The 16,245-nt window shown below is 50.5% G+C and overlaps 1 protein-coding gene across 3 annotated transcripts in view; it reads right to left on the bottom strand.

Annotated features, from left to right (window-relative positions):
* The window catches only part of LOC107500386 (5-formyltetrahydrofolate cyclo-ligase), a 52,692-nt gene that overhangs the window by 15,305 nt on the left and 21,142 nt on the right, over nucleotides 1-16,245 (bottom strand). Inside the window, exons 3-4 of one of the 3 annotated variants that reach the window (XR_001594514.2) lie at nucleotides 14,947-15,140; nucleotides 14,524-14,637 (exon numbers count right to left, since the gene is read on the bottom strand). Coding sequence is in view for 2 of the 3 variants with exons in the window: in XM_036231842.1 (XP_036087735.1) it covers nucleotides 14,584-14,637; nucleotides 14,947-15,140 (248 nt within the window). In the remaining variant the exon portion in view is untranslated. Of the gene's footprint in view, nucleotides 1-14,341; nucleotides 14,638-14,695; nucleotides 15,141-16,245 lie in introns of those variants that run through there. The other 2 variants (XM_036231842.1, XM_016125521.2) reach the window with 2 other exon arrangements.

Genomic DNA, 16,245 nt, shown 5'->3' on the forward strand with positions numbered 1-16,245 from the left:
GTAAGCTCGGCGAGTACACTGTCACATGGGCTGTCACCACTCTGTTCTCTAATAAAACCAGTGATATATTTCATCTCTCAAGGCTCCTGTCCTAAGCCTGTCATCTGACTTCATCGGTCTTTAAAAAACAAACAAGTAAAATTTAATTTGCTCATAATGAATATCAGCTTCCAGCACATACAAAAAAAAAAAATGTGTAGGTAAAAGGCAAAGTGTTCAAGTCACCTTGGCTTTCCAATCTGTTAAATTGTTTCGGCTGCACGCCTAGCTTTTGAGGACCCGAACTGACTTGTAAAATGACCCTTTTAATTAGTGTGGAGGAGTCTGAGGTGTGCGAAGCTGCAGGCGCTTCCTCTCTCCCTTTGTGCCGACTCTGAATAAGAGCCTGGACATCACTGCAGGCCTGCCTCCTCGCCCTGGGGGACTTTCCGGAGCCCGGGAGAGTGGCACTAGGCACACAGGAAGCTCCCCTAGATGCGAGCCCGAGCTGGTACCTTTGGAGCCCATCTGGCTGTGGCACAGTCCCTCTGCCCGGAGCTCTTAGGATGCACCTGGTGCAGTTCAGGGATAAAGTGGCTCTAAATCATACTCAGCCCCTATGTCCAACCCTCCTTCCTCTCTTCTGTCCCAGCCCCGGAAGGGAGCCTCACCACTGCTTGGGCCCAGCATTCCAATTCCCCCTGGCTCGAAGGGCCACCATGGAACCCACAGTAGGTGGGCAAAAGCCAGACACCGTGGTCTGGGGTCAGGGACACAGTCTCAGCCGCTGAGTCACACACAGGACATGAGAGATGGCACCCTCTCGCAATGGGTGTCTCCTGCACCCAGCGGGAAAGGCCAAGGTAAGAACCCAGTCAGGACAAGGCGAGCAGTCTGACTCAGCATCCCCAAGGCCAGCCTGGCTGGAGCAAAGGGCTGCTGGGAGTTTGTAAGTAGAGCCCCAGGTAGGGTAGCAGATGGTGAGCCTCATTCCACAGACCCCAAGGGGGAGTGAGACAGAGAAGTGTCCCACTCACAGTTCTCAGAGGAGATAAACGCAGGAGGCTTTGACCTCGTGTAGGAGAGGGAGGTGCCGGGGTCCTCCTGAGAAAATGACAACCGAGCAGCGTCCTGATGGGTGACAAGGAAGCATCCACGATGCCAAGGCGCAGAGCGGGGGGACGGGAGAAGAGCATTCCAGGAAAGCCAGACGCGAGGGACACGTGTGGCAGGAGCTCACACCTTGCAAGGCCACAGCAGGCAAGGCGGAAAGCAGCCGGCAATGCTGCCCCGGACCCCCGACAGACCAACTGGAAGTTGTGACAAGCTCCTTAGGGCTCCTTGGCGTCCATCACAATGGTGACCCCGCATTACACAAAACAGAGCACTCCAGCTGAGAGCCAGGCGAGGCAGCTGCCTTCCCAGGGGCGGGTTCTAAGTATTCAGACATTCCCCCAGAGCTAGGACGGCCTGGATCTACCCTCTTGGTTGCAAAATCTGAAGTCCTTTGCCTGCAATTCTGGCAAAGTCCCCAGACACCTCTCTATTTCTCCTGGGAAGCCCGGAAATGCTCAGGCCGCATGTTCTGGGAGCCTGGCTGAGATCCCAGGGTGCTTAGAACAGCGTGCAGGTCGGGGAAGCTGCACACCCTCCTGCGGGTACCCAGCCTGCTCCTCCACGGGACGGGGCAGGGCGCTTCTAGCCAGTGACCTTGCCAAGGACCGGCAGGATTTTTATCATGCCTCCCGGGCTGCCTCCCCAAGCCCTCTGCCCTTGGAGTCTGTGCCCGTGAAACCCAGAGGTATAGTTTTACAAAAAGCGCTGTGCCATCCTGCAGTTTCCAATCTCTTGGCTCCTTTAAATCTCTGCACCCTCTGTCCTTCCTATCTGTTTCGCCTCTCCTAGAATGTGTAATTGAACCCAAAGAGTCTGGAACACCCCTTCCAACCAATGGATCAAAGTGCTGGTTCCCTGTGACAGTTTGCATTCCCGTTCCCAGGCCAGGCAGCCAGGCATTCTCCAGGATGGCATTCCCGCTGGGACACTGAAGTGCAATTAAGTAGTCTTCAGGTAATTATATAATTTTAAATTATCCTTCTTTTTTTTCCCCCCAAAACAGCCAGAAAGCATTGTTTATAAATAAAGGGAAAAGTTATGGTCTCACGAATTGGGCACTTGTCAAGGAGATTCAGATGAGGGTACAAATCAGAGTCTTGGGAAACATTTGGGGTATTTGCTGAGTCAAGAAAGACCCATTTAGAGAAAGATGAAAATAGTTCAAAGCACCATTTAAAAACTCCTGACGTGACGTTCCTTCATAATGAGCACCACCGAGGTGTCCGTGGACCAGCTCGCTCTCCCTCTTATGCTCTGTCCTCCTCCCTCACCGTCACCCTTTCTTCCCCGCTGCAGAAGACACTGCTGATGGCTTAGCCGGCACCGATCACCCTTCCCCCAATATCCTATTCCAATACACATGGCTGATTTTGTTCGGCATGCAACACGTCCAACTGAAAAATACGTCCCAACTCCATTGCAGCCGGAGGCGCCCAGGCAAACCTGTCTGGCCAGTGAGATGTAAACAGAAGTCTAATGTGTGAGACCTTAGGGAATACAGAACGGACCCAGCGGGCGTATTCCTGTGCCTTTGCTTTTCTTTCTCCTTCCTACCTGGAAAGTGGAAGTGATGGCTGGAGGAAGAGCGGACATCTTGCAACCAGGAGGATAAACCCCACGTATTAAGAATGGCAGAGCAGAGCCGGAAGGAGCGAGACACTTGGTTCCTCCCTTAAGCAGCTGCACCAACCCTGAATAGCCTTCTTTAGAATTTTTGTAACACGTGAAAACCTAATTCCTGTGTGTTGAAGCCACACGCTGCCAATGCAAATCCTAAATGATGTGCATTTCTAGTTGGCAGGACACCTGCAGAGCCCACTAAACCATCCCAGTTTGCCTCTGTTTGACCCGCTGGTTCGAGTGACCTAAGGCCGTACTGCATCCACTTCAAACACAAAAGCACAGTGGCACTTGCAGGTTCCACCAACCTGCGGGCCGAGGACGCAAAGTCAAATGCTACAGTCTTGGAGCACGATGACCTCCTGCTGCAGCTGACGCTGCACTGCATACCCCTGCCGCAGCCCCGGGCCCCCCGTCCCCCCCACCCCCGCCCTGGGACCCTGCTGCAGCACAAGGTCTGGCTGACCCAAACTCCCCGCGCTCACTGCCTGACAGCTCCTCTGACAAGGGGGACCTCTGTGTCCTTCTCAGTACCCTCCCCTCTCTGGGGTTCCAGGGTGTCCCTCGTCTCCCACTCCCTCATAGGCACCGACTCTGCCTCCCAGGTAGGCGCCACCTCCCTCTGCTGCCCCACCTGTCTGGCAGGTGTGCACAAGCTCCAGTCTGCATGCTGCCCTGCCTCACTGACCTCCCCCAGGCCCGTGCTAGGCATTTGCCCATGTGCTGGTGACTGCAAAATGTTGGCCTCTAACCCTATCTCTGTTCTGAACTCCAGCCTCTGACATCCACTGTCTGCCTGACCTCTACTGGGATGTCTCAGAAGAATCTCGAACCGAACATGTCCAAAAATTCAATTTCCATTTCTTGCAAATCAAAACCACAATGAGCTAGCACTTCATGTCCATCAGGATGGCCTTTGTTATTTAAAAACAAAACCAACCCCAGAAAGTAACAGATGGTGGTGAGGGTGTGAAGAAATCAGAACTCTCGTGCGTTGCTGGTGGAAAGGTAACATGGGGCAGCTGCTGTGGCTATTTCTCAAAAAATTAAACACAGCATTACCATACGTTCCAGCAACTCCACTTCTGGGTAAAGATGCAACAGAAGAGAAAGCAGGGTCTCAGACAGACACCTGTACACCCACATTCACAGCAGCACTATTCACAGAAATCAAAAGGCAGAAGCGACCCAAGTCATCATCAACTAATGACTGGATCAGCAAAACGTGGCATGTACACGATGAAGTATTATTCAGCCTTGAAAAGGAAATTCTGACACATGCGACGACATGGAAGAACCTTGAAGACATTACACTAAGTGAAATAAACCAGTCACGAAAGAACAAATACTGCATGATTCCACATACACCAGGTACCCAGGGCTGTCATTCAGAGAGACAGGAGGTAGAGGGTGGTTCCCAGGGGCTGGAGAGGGGAAGACGTGGAGTTGTTCATTAATGGGGACAGCTTTGGTTTGAGATGATGAAAAGTTCTGGAGGTGACGATGGTGACGGTTGCACAATGTGAATGTACTTAATGCCACTGAACTGCACACTCAAACGGTTAAGAGGTGAAGGCTGTGCGATGCCACCTTGGCGTTAATTCTGTGGTGCCTGCTGCGAGCCAGGCTTGCCCCTCGGAATGAACCCACCTGAAACACAGCGGGCTGCCACACAAACGCAAGGTGAGCTTGAGGTGGCGCTGGGAGAGCGCGCACACAACTCCACCTGGAGCTTCCGCCATGACAGAGGAGGATGGGCTCAGCCTGCCCAAATGGAAGGGAAAGGGACAAAGCCACAACAGGGGCGCACATGGCGAGCTCCGAGCTCCGGAGCTGGGGAAGCGGCAAATGCCATGCAGACAGCCAGACCTGAGTTATGGCCTGGGCACCGCCGCTGACCAGCTGCGTGGCTCGGAAGTCACCCAGGTGCCTCTGGTCCTTCCCCTTTCCTCTGGTGGTGATGGGGAACTGTGGGAGAGAGATGCTTTTGACGGTGGGGATCGAGTCGGGGGAGGTTCCAAGGAAAGGATGCACTGTCTCACCCGGGCCTTGCAGGAGAGCGGCTCGCACGGCATCTTTCCATCTTGTGCGGAAGGAGTTAAAGCATTTTGGTGAAAAGGTCATTCTGCAAATATTTGAAAGCAATTTCACGAAACCGTGGGCTCTCATCCATCTGCTCTAACAAACTGGCTGGGCGCTGCGGGGCCCGAAGCACTATACATTCAGTGGAATCATGACTCCCAACGGGGAGAGAGCGTATTTTTTTCCAAGGCTGAAATGAAAAGATGCACAGTACATGGTATACGTAGACCTATTATGCTGGGGGGAACCTCGGCCAGTTTTGCTGTTTAAGGAAGACCGGCGATAAATCAACATGTACCATTTGCAACCAACTGTTCCATTTGTTCTTTAATGTTCCTCTGATCTTTTGGAAATGAAGAATTTCACATAAAACAAGTAGTTTGGTGAACTTTAATCCTACTCACTCTTGGATAATAAAATCAGGTATGTGCAGTAAAATTAAGAGGATCGTGATAAAAGAGTCCATCTGCAGTTTCATTCAGAGCTTCGCCCACCAACTGAGGAGTTTGGCTCAGGGCACCCGCAGGGTTACGAAGGGCCCTGTGGGCAGGACAGTCGTGTTTTTTCTGTCAGAGGAAAATGGACTCGTGGAGAAAATGCACCATGTCGGTGACGGTTAATATGACCACCCGAGGCGCCTTGAGATCAGGACATCAGTGTTAGAGATCAGGCCGCGACCTGTCAAGTCCACGACCTGTCAGTGAGCGGGAAGTCACCTGCTCAGTGTTCAGTGAGGTACACTCTCTTTTCCAGGTTCTCTCTAGGCTGGTTCCTGTTCCCCACTCTCCACTGCAGCCTGCTTTGCACCAACACAGACCTGCGACTTGCACACCAGCCTGCGCATGCCAGACCTTTGTTTCTGGCCTCTCCAACAATGCTTGTCATGCCTGCTCCCAGACTTCAAAGAAATCTGCCTCTCCTCTTCTGCTGCGGCCCTGCCAGGCTGGCCCCCCCAAGTGCCAGTTCTGGCCACCAGGAGCCTGCACTGGATGTCGTCCAGCTAGACATGTCCTAGGATAGCCCCTGAACCCCGAGCAGCAGTCTCAGTTACTGCTTGGTGGCTTTGCCGACACGTCTCTCTGGCCTTCTCCAGTCCCAGCCATGCCTTGCTACCAACCTTTCCATCCTCTGTGAGTAACTGACCACAGACCCACCTGTGCGAACCGTCTGCCACTCACGTCCTGGCCAGCTTTAACTCGGCCACCAAGCCAGGTCACCAGCCAGGCCATTCTGGTGCTTTCAAATCTTCTCCCCCTGGGACCCTCAGGAGGCTTTCCTTTGCGACACAGCACGTGAACATACAATGGGTTTCTTGTTCATCAATTGACAAGAAAACAGCCCATGACCTACAAAGCGCTAATTCTAATCAGTCCTGCAAGGTAATCCCAGGACAAAATAAAACAATGATTGCAAAGGGGATCTGTAAACAGTAAAGCCCTAGACAGACACGGACGATATTCCCTGGGCGAGGCCCCCTCTGTTTCAGTGAGTGAAGTGCCCTGTACAGAACCCAGGGCCTGCTCAGGGTCTCTCAGCGCTCAGGAGGTGGGTGAGGTCAGCTCGCGGGCCCCTCTTCCTACAGGCTTGTGGTCAGGGTTCCTGCTTTCTTTCTTTCTTTTTAATAAATCACGTTTCTTAGATTTTCTTGTATGAAAAAAGAAACAGAGATATAGCCATGTTAACATTTTAGAGTATATTGTTTCATTGATTTTTTTCCCTACAAAATGCAATTGCTGTTTTTTTCCCCCACAAAATGCAATTGCTATGGCATATAATTATAACCTGTTTTTTTCTCAACCTCAGAACTTGAATAATCCTCCTCTTTAAGTATCTGTCGACAATATTTTCAGTGGCCGCCTCGTACACCAGCCCCCCTTGGTAGCACCACTCACCACTGTGTGGATAAGTGGTAGAAAACGCTTTGTGAAGAGGTTATACTATACCCTCGAGATAAACTCCTGAAAATAAAAACTTAGGGTCAAAAGTCAGGGGAAATAAGATTTTTGTCACTTTTTGCCACCTTGCTCTCCAGAGGGACTGAAAAACTTATACTCTTATAGCAGGACATGAGAGTGTCCATTTCCTGCATCATAGCCAGAGCTCAACAGTATTGCTCTGATGAGTTTTTATTGCTTATATGGTTTGATTTGCATTTCTCCGATGGTACACTAGATTGAATATTTCTCACGTATTTATGGCTTTCGTGTCTCTTCTTTTATGAATTACGTTTTCATGTCTTTTTGGTGACATTCAGACTGTACGCCAGTACTATGGTTGGTAATTTGGAGGATGACAAGCAAAGGAACTAGCATCGGTGGGGGGTGGGAGGATGGCAAGTGCCTCCTACAACCCCTGGGCCACCCAGGACCCCGGGCTCATCCCTGATCTCCAGATTCTGGGTCTCTTTCTACAACATCACTCTTGTCTTCTGCACCAAAGTCATTGCAAATTAATGAACCTTTAAGAGGCAAATAACATCCTCTTAGACTGAAATGCCGGCAAAAGACCAATCATTTTTCATTTCTGATTAAAATGTCTAAGGAAGAAATTGGAAATAATTCAGCAAAGGGAGCTCCCACCCTTGGAAGTGCAGAATGCAAAATGAATTTGGGAATCATGGTACAAGGCAGCAGACTGCCCTCTCTGCATATCAAAGGGTTTATTGGGCAGGTGGGTCACTGGGGTACCTGAATATACCTAGGACCCCTTCCTGAGTGTTTCCCAGGGGGCCTTTGTTAGAAGTATTTGTCTGAACTACAGATTACCAGTCTTCTTCTTCCTGGAGATCCTGAGTCAGGATGACTAGGGGAGGACCAAAAAATTGACGCTTTTAGACGAGGGCCTCGGGTGGTTCTCACAGTCTGGCAAGGAGTTGGTTTTGTCTACACTTCTCATGCAGAATTCCCTGAGATTAGGAAATCATACCAAGGAGTTCCATTTCTGCCTGTGGCAGACGAACTTACACAGATCAACTCTTCTACCAAGAACAAATAGAAACAATGGACAAATGTGTGGGTGTGCGCATGTGTGGATGTGTGTGTGTGTGTGTGTGTGTGTGTATTTTAATTCTGTTAAGAAACACCAGAGAACCATCAAATGCAGTGAGGTTTTAAGGCACCGAGATCACAGAGAGAAAATCACTGAGGTGAACCTGCTATTTGGCACAGCTTTTTGCCTTGACGCATTTGCTGATTCTTAAGAAAAACCTAGAAGCTGAGAAGTTGTGCTTTATAGAAATTGATGAGGGAAGATTCCAAGAGCAGGAGAAACAAAGGAGAAACCAGGAGCCAAGAGGCTATACGGCTCGGCAGAGTTTTTGTCATCTCAGCAAACTAGGGGAACAGAAATAAAGGCTCAGGGTAAGAAGGGAAACTCGGCATGTACCCCAAGCTTCCAGGTGCGATCCGAAGCCAGGAATAAGAACTAACCAGAAGCGGACCAGTTTTCACGAAGATGAAAGGCTGGCTGCAGATGCACCTGACCCTGGACTGGATGATGATGGTCTGATGGTGATCGGCGCCGACCTGGACTTCCACACGCAGCACTCAGTGCGCTCAGGAGGCGGCGGGCAGCGTGCAGAGCCTGGTGAGTTCTCATACAGCACTCACTAAGCAGATTACAAAGCATCCCAGGAGGTGGGAAAGGCCTAGAACCACGAAAAAATAGTCATGGAGAGAGATCAGAGAAAACTGCGATACTGGAACAATCAGATAGAGATGTCAAAAATAACTGTGATTAATGAATATGTCTGAGAAAATGAAGGACAGGATGGAGCACTTTAGCAATGAATTAAAATGTACTTTTTAAAAATCAGATAAAAATCCTGGAACTGAAAACTATAATAAAATGGAGAACTCAATAGATGGGTTTAATAGCGTTAGGCACAGCTGAAGAGAGGGTTAGTGACTGCAAAGACAGGCCAGCGGAGGACATCCAGACCGAACGAAGGAACGGACAGAAGAAAACGATTTGCAGGACTGGGGGGAGGGAGCACGGGCCGGAACGGGGCTCTGTGGCCAAGGCCCCACGTACACGGAACTGGAGTCTGGGAGAGGAAAGCGCTAATGGGACAGATGTGAGTTTTACAGAGATAATAACAGAATTTTCCAAAACTGACTGAAGACATCAAATCGTAGGGGCAAGAAGTGCTATAGACCCCAAATGGAATACCGTTGGCCCTCCATATTTGTGGGTTTTGTGTCCATAGATTCAACAAACCACAGATGGAACGTATTTGGGGGAAAAATATTTCCAGAAAGCTCCAAAAAGCAAAACTTGAATTTGTCACACACCAAGCTGAAGGCACGTGAATCAAACGATGTGTGGGCACGGCCTGCTGTAGCCTCTGTGCAGTACAGGTCACATGCAAACACTAGGCCATCTTACTAAGGGACCTGAGTATCTGCAGATTTTGATATCTGTGGGGTGTCCTGGAACCAACTACCCACAGATACAGAGGGACAACTGTAAATACAAAGAAAACCCCACCTGGGCACATCTAGTACAACTGCTAAAAGCAAAACGGACCAAACCAAACCCAGAAAACATCTTAAGAACGAGCAAAGTTAAAATACAGGTTCCAGAGCTGCAGCATTAGAGGCTGCTTCGGTCAGCCTTGGGTAAGGCCCATGAATCAGCATGTTCAGCCATCCGCTGAGGTGATTCTGATGCAGAGATTCACAAACAGTGCTTCCTCAAACCCAGCTGTGTCCTAATACCTTATATTTTACAGCTGAGCAAACAAGCCCAGGCCAGCTCCAGGCCACCCTGTGAGGGGGTGGCGGGCCACAGCGCACTGTGCAGTCAAGAGGCAGTACCGAGAAGCAGGTCTTCACCTGGTACTTACAGGATGCCTGTCCACTGCAGGGAGGACAGCTGCCCCAAGGGCCTATTATAGGGACTTGTGGCCAGAAGAAAGATGGCAGGGAGGGGGCGAAAACTCCTGATCACCTGTATGACACAGGCACCATAGGAGGCACTTGCACAGACTTCTGATTCTAAAAATGGGGTCAAGGCTCCAACCATTTCTCTAACCTACTGAGTGCCAGGTGCTGCATTAAATGCTTTACGCGTGATCTCTTTTAGGCTGCACTACAAACCTATAAGGGACAGACACATTACTGTATTCCCCATTTTATAGAGAGGCTCAGAGAAGTTGAGGAACATAGGAGGTCCCACGGCTGATGAGTGGGGGAGCTGGGATTTGAACTCACAGGCCTTAATTTACATTTCCCCTCTAGACTTTTCCGGCTGCCTGACAGATGCACAGGACCAGGACTTGGCTCTGCGTCCCATTCTGTGGTTTTTACCTAAGTTCCCTCTGTCCTGCAGTCACCAGTTTCTCCGCCACAGGGTTGTAGTGAGGGCTCAATGCCTTGGACAGTTCATCCCTACTCCAGGGTGTGGCCAGCCTGGGAGGCGATGACTTTGGGTTCTGCGCTTGGACAGACCTGGGCATGCTGTCTGCAGTGAATGTTCATTTCCGCCAGACGCAAAGCCTGCCGAGAACAGCCCCTCTGTCCGCCGTCCGCATGGACAAGTCCCAGTTATTAAACGCTCGCCTAGCTGCATTTGTTTTAAAATAGCACGAGCAGCCACGCAGTTACCTACAGGCTTTTCACTGAACTTGGAAATCTGATCAGCTTGTTCTCTAAAATTTCTCACCCAGAGGCTGATGTTGATGGGGGCTTTCTTTTAAACTTTTATCTAAGCTTTAATAAAAGACTGATGGATTCGAGGGTGGAAATAAATGCCGTTATAGGTGATAATAATACTGCAGGACTTATTCTGGTAAAACTGTCAAGAACTTGTCACCTTCTCTCTCACTCTGGGTGGGCTGACACACACCCTCAGCCGGTGGCAGCTGGCTGACACCCTTGGTGATTTCCTGTAAAATCTGGGAGCCTTTCACAGCCCCTGAGCCCCCGGCAGACCAATTCCCTGTGCTGCCTTCTACTCCATAACCTTGGCTCTCATTTGCAGATAGGCCTGTCTCTGAGGCTCGGGTGGCAGTGTGGGGAAGAACAGAGGGGAAGGGACAGGAAAAGAGATGGGAGATGGCCTGGAAGGGCAAGAATGAAGGAAGAATACAGAGGAGGAGGAAAAAGAGGAAAAAAGGGGAGAGGGGAGGGAGGAGACAGAGATGGAATGGGGGGTGCGGTGACTGTACCCTCTGCAGAGAGACTGAGAAGCAGGAAATAAAATCACTTGGTGGATGACAGAAAGATTTACAGGGAAATCAAGAGAAAACCCAGGTTTGGGAAGTGGCAGAGGCCAATAGAATGGAGCGGCCAGCTGAGGACTGGCGGAGTATGGAGGTGACCAGAGACAAGCGACCAACAGTGCGTTCCCAGCCGGCCTGGCCCCAGGTAAAAGTGGCTCATTTCTGCAGGCCTGACTGGAGGGCCTGAGCTAAGGCAGCTGCGCACACCCGACACAGGGCTCCGCAGTGAGACGTGTGCTGAGATCTCCACGGCAGCCTCTGTGGCCCTGTGACAACAGCCTGGCCTGGTAACCAGGCATAGGTGCTTAAGGGGAGACCAAGAGCCAGCTTGACAGGAAGGTCCCCAGCCTTCCTGTCTTAGGCCAGGGACTGCCTGCCTCTTCAAATCTGTCCCACACCCACAGAAACCTCTGTGAGCTCAGGCACCTGGAGGGACTCAAACAACCTGGCCCACAGCAAGCTGGTGGCCCCAGGACCTAGAAGAGCTCACAGAGGGTCAGAAAGACGGCCAGCACAGCCTTCACCACTGCAGATGAAGATGGAGGGAATGGCTGTGAACAGAACATGAGCTCTAAACTCAGAGAAGACTTGGTTCGAATCCTGAGCCACCACTTACTTGGAATGTGACCTTGGCCTCAGTTCCCTCTTCTGTGAGAGGGCAGAGTGGTACCTCAGAGCACATGCTAATGTATGTAAATGTATGGAAAGCGGCTGTGGCGGCTTCCACGTCCTTGGCCCCATGTGCTCCTGTGGAAGGCCTGCAGGGATGTCTGGCTGGTCTGCTCATGATCCGCTCGGCTCGGTGGGGAGACGGGCACTAGGAAGCCACACCTCGAAGCCGCATCCTCCAGTCCATTTACTGGGCTGATTCTCCACCTACCCTCCGTCTGAGCCCTGTGCTGTCTCTCAGGTGGTTCTGGACTCAGAGGAGGAGAGTAACATTTGGGGATTGCGCCTTAATTGCCAGCTGCCTACACACCCCGAGAAGCAGGGTTCTCCCAGGGAGTCTGCCAGACGTCTGTCGAGTCCAGGCCCACCTGCAGGGCACCGGCCTCCTACAACAGCAGCCCAAGCACGAGCTGCTCAGCACGCCAGGCCTCCGTTTCTGCTGTGCACCTCAACGGTCTTGGGGAGTGTCTGGGGTTTTATTTCCGCTGACCTCTGTCCCTGGGTCTTGGTGTCATCCTGTTCTTTGGCAACACGTGAGCCATGACACCCTCTGCTGAGTCTTCTAGCTGCAGCTAGCACATTCGATTTCTTCCTCCGAAAAAATTTCAGATGCCACGGGCAACACACTCACGGTTCCATGCCTCCGTCGAGAACTCACTGGCTGTTTATTCTGTGCTGGGGCCTATGGGAGGTCCAGGAAAAACCATAAATTGGCAGAGAATTTGCCTTTGAGGAGCTCTCAAGCTAGTGGAAGGAAGAACTGAATTTCCGGTGATCTCTGGGAGAAAAGGAAAACAACTGGGACCGGAAGTAAGTCTCTCTGCGTGAGGCCATCCACGTCTACACTGCTTGTCGACCTCGTAGTTAGAGGGGCTTTGTGAGTCAACGAGCGCTGCTGGACAGATCAGAACTTTATATGGTTCACTGTCCAGGCAGATGAAGCGCAGCCCACAGAACGGCAGCAACCACAGACATGTGCTAGGGCCTGTGCGTCTTCCAATGGCCCAGCACTAGGAATTGTTTCTCTTCACATCTCAATTGCTATTTCTGGTTTTCCTCTGTCCCTCACCTGAGACCTTCATCACGTTGCCTCTGGGGTTCCAAGCCTTGTCCTCAGCCTCTGCCTGTGCCCTGATCGGAGTTAGAGGGTCGTTATCACCCATCCCCCACATCGTCAGGTTTTTTTCCCCCTTTCCAGTACCTTCTGCACAATGACCATTGCCCATGACTGTTCACCAGGGAGTGGTCCTCCTTCCAGGACAGAGACCCTGCAGCCCCTGGGGCTCCTGGGCAGCTGACTCCACATTCTGCTTGCATGTGAAGAGCTGGAGGTGCCTATGAATGCTCCCTTTGCTAAGAGAATGACAGTTCAGTGATGCTAAGGCTTCCAGACCTACAGCGGCTCAGGACTTTTTCAGACCATAGTCAGGTGTTATTAACGTTCGTCTGAAACTTATGGTTGAAGTAACATGTCGGATTTTTAACCAGTATAGTAGTATGATTTTATAGCTTCTCTCACGGCACATACTATACTGCACAAGTCCAATTTTAGGTCAACTGACATTTTTAAAGTGTTTTTACTTTTGTACATAAAACATCAAATCATGTGTCATTATCCAAAGAATATGCATCATATTTTGAATAAAAATACCCTGACTATATCCAATTAACTCATCCAAAAAGATGCTCCAATGCCCACTGTATGTCTGGGTGTCTCCTAAGTGTGAGAAATAAAATGTTACCCCGGCTCTTTGGAGCTCGCATTTGGTGAAGAGGCAGGCGTGACAACTAACACCTGATATACAGGACGATATGATAAGAAGGACAAAGGCCAGAGCCATTCAGACAAGTGAAAGTAAAACTACCTGCCTGGGAACAGAGAGGAAGACTTCACAGAAGAGGCGACACTGGAGCTGGGTCTTTAAGGGGAAACAGGAGTGTTCCATGTGAATACAAGAGGGCAGGGGACTGCAGCCAGAGGAAGAAACATATGTGCACGTGCAAAGGGCAGAAGCCGCCGCCAATGCCCAGGGCACTATGCATGCACTTGTGTCAGTGGTACAGAGAACATGGCAGCGGGGAGCGAAGGGGCTAGAAAAAGACAGGTGGGAGACCTCACGTAAGCAGCTTTGTACACAAGGGAAGGCATCTGGCCAGCGCCCAGGTGGTTCTGGACAGCCACTGAGAGATTCTCATCAGGGTGCCTCATGATCGGATTCACTGACACTTTGTAGTTCAAGAAATAAATTGGAGGTCATGCTGAAGGGCGGGAGGCCAGAGCTGAGTCTCCTGCCCAGTGAAGCTCAGGAATGTCAAGAACCTGGACAGGAGTGCTAGGACGACACAGAGAGCAGATGTAAGAGGTGCTCTGAGCAAAATCAGCAGGACCTCGTGACAGGCGGGGCGTGGGGTGTGAGGGAGAAAGCGGCATGTAGGAAGACTCCTGGATTTCTGGTTGGATCCAAATCTTCCCCAGACAAGACTGCTCCCTAGCTGGGACGCCATCTGCCAGCTTTAACCCCAGAGCAAATTTCATGTCCCAAGCAGACACCACAAATAAACAGAAATAATTTCTAACTTATAGGCTATCAGGTCTTAAACTCTTAAGTGACTCACACACAGAAGAGTGAAGATGGAAACAAACCAGCTAAATTTAAGAACTTAAATTATAAAAGTTTTTAGTTCGTAAACAATCAAAAGCCACAAAGTGTCAAGACATAAAATTTCGGGGTGAATAAATGAAGTCCAGATGAAGTGGTGTAATATTCTTGGGGAACTCTGTACGCAGAGCAAACACCAACAAGTCAGTTAATAATTGCTGAGTATCTACGTACCTGCCAGACTGACCAGGCCCATGACAGGACTTAATGACATAGGGTCTGCTTCCGATGAGGTCACCTTCCTCTCACTGAGTTGGACCACAGTTCCTCATAAATATTTAACTTAAACTGCAAAGCAGAAAGATCAACTTGTCATGTTCACACCAGGAAATTAAGCTGAGAATCATATGGTGATAGCCTCCATTTTAATTAATGTTCTACTATTCATTTTTAAGGATAGTTTTACGTTAGGTGTGTTATAATTATACTAAAAACAATGCAGTCCGTGTTCCCATGAGTGTGCAATTTCAACTAATTTCTGACAAGGGAAATACACATATTCTGTGTCACACACTTCTTGGGTACAACACACTAATTATCTGCTGTAGTCAGTAGGGCTTAAGATGCTGAGGAGTCTTCGTAAAGGACTTCATCTACCTTCATGTCATTTTCGTCCACTGGGACCTGGAGGCAAATCTGTTCCTTGAAAGCCAAGGCCACGGTGTAGGGTCTCGTGTGCTGCTGCTGTGCACAGCGCTTCAGGTAGGCGTCGTAGTAGCCCCTGCCCCGCCCCAGCCGGTTGCCTTGTTTGTCAAACCCAAGACCCGGCATGAAGATGAGATCGAGTCCTCCTGTGGAAAAGAGGAACAGAACACATTTATGAGGGTTAACGGTTTCCGAAACAGACCGGTCACTTGGAAATCTGGTTTGTTTTTACTGACACCTATTCTTTCTCTGATTTCTAATGAAATACACAATCACTTTAGAAAATCCGAAGAGCACAAGGTCAGCCAAAAAGGAAATAAAAATGACTCGGCAACTCGGTAAACCTATCAGGCTTCCTTCCAGTTGTGCATGTCCACATGTGCGAAAGCACCAGATTCCAGTCCCACTCACAGCTCACCACAGACTCTCCAGGGACAGGGCCTAAGAGCTTCTTTCCTTCGTTTTTTTAAGCATCCAGGTGAATCTACACACCTTCCAGGCTGGGGAGCCACTGTCCCAGGATCGTGATAATCAGACGTGTGGGAGAGGGTCAGGAAGACGGCAGAAAGAACAGAGTGTGGTCAGTCAGTGAGCAGGAAGATATCGCAAGAACGGAGCCCCCTGCTTCCCTTCCCCTCCCCCTGGAGAAGCAAGGCCAGTTGTCAGGCTTCCCCGGACTTACAAGAGAACAGGCTTTCACCTACTCAGGGGCATTCCAAAGGTACAAGATGGGGTCCCACACCTGGTCCTCTGGCTGGAACTCTTCCAGGGAACACAGGGACCAGAACTGGCCAGGGCATCCCCAGGACACACTGCTGGGGCTCAGGGTGGAAGGCAGGGTCTTGGAGAATGTAAAATCCCAATCACTGAGAGAGGTGTGGGGCGTCTCATGAAGAAGGCAGTAAAGGTCACAAGATGGAAACTGCCATGGGCTGGGAAGCCCAGGGAGCACGATGGCCCAGTCCCACCCAGGGGTCTGCACCACAGCCTTCCCAGGGCCTCCGGGTGACCTACAGTTTAGCCACGGACGAACTCTGCTCACGCAGCATTGCTGGCGGGGACATACCAGGGCTGGAAGCCGCGAGCTCCAGGGAACAGAGTGTTCCGAGTAGAGGCGGCCCCCGCCACCAGCAGCTGTTCTGACTACCTGCATGACTGTGAGGTGAACTCAGCTTCTCTCTGGTTCCCAGCACACACCTGGCACCCTTGCCTGCCAAAGCCCAGCAGAACCTGTCTCAGATTATAGTCATG

This window comes from Rousettus aegyptiacus, unplaced genomic scaffold (genome assembly GCF_014176215.1).
Source record: "Rousettus aegyptiacus isolate mRouAeg1 unplaced genomic scaffold, mRouAeg1.p scaffold_m13_p_14, whole genome shotgun sequence".
In the NCBI taxonomy this organism is placed as follows: domain Eukaryota; kingdom Metazoa; phylum Chordata; class Mammalia; order Chiroptera; family Pteropodidae; genus Rousettus; species Rousettus aegyptiacus.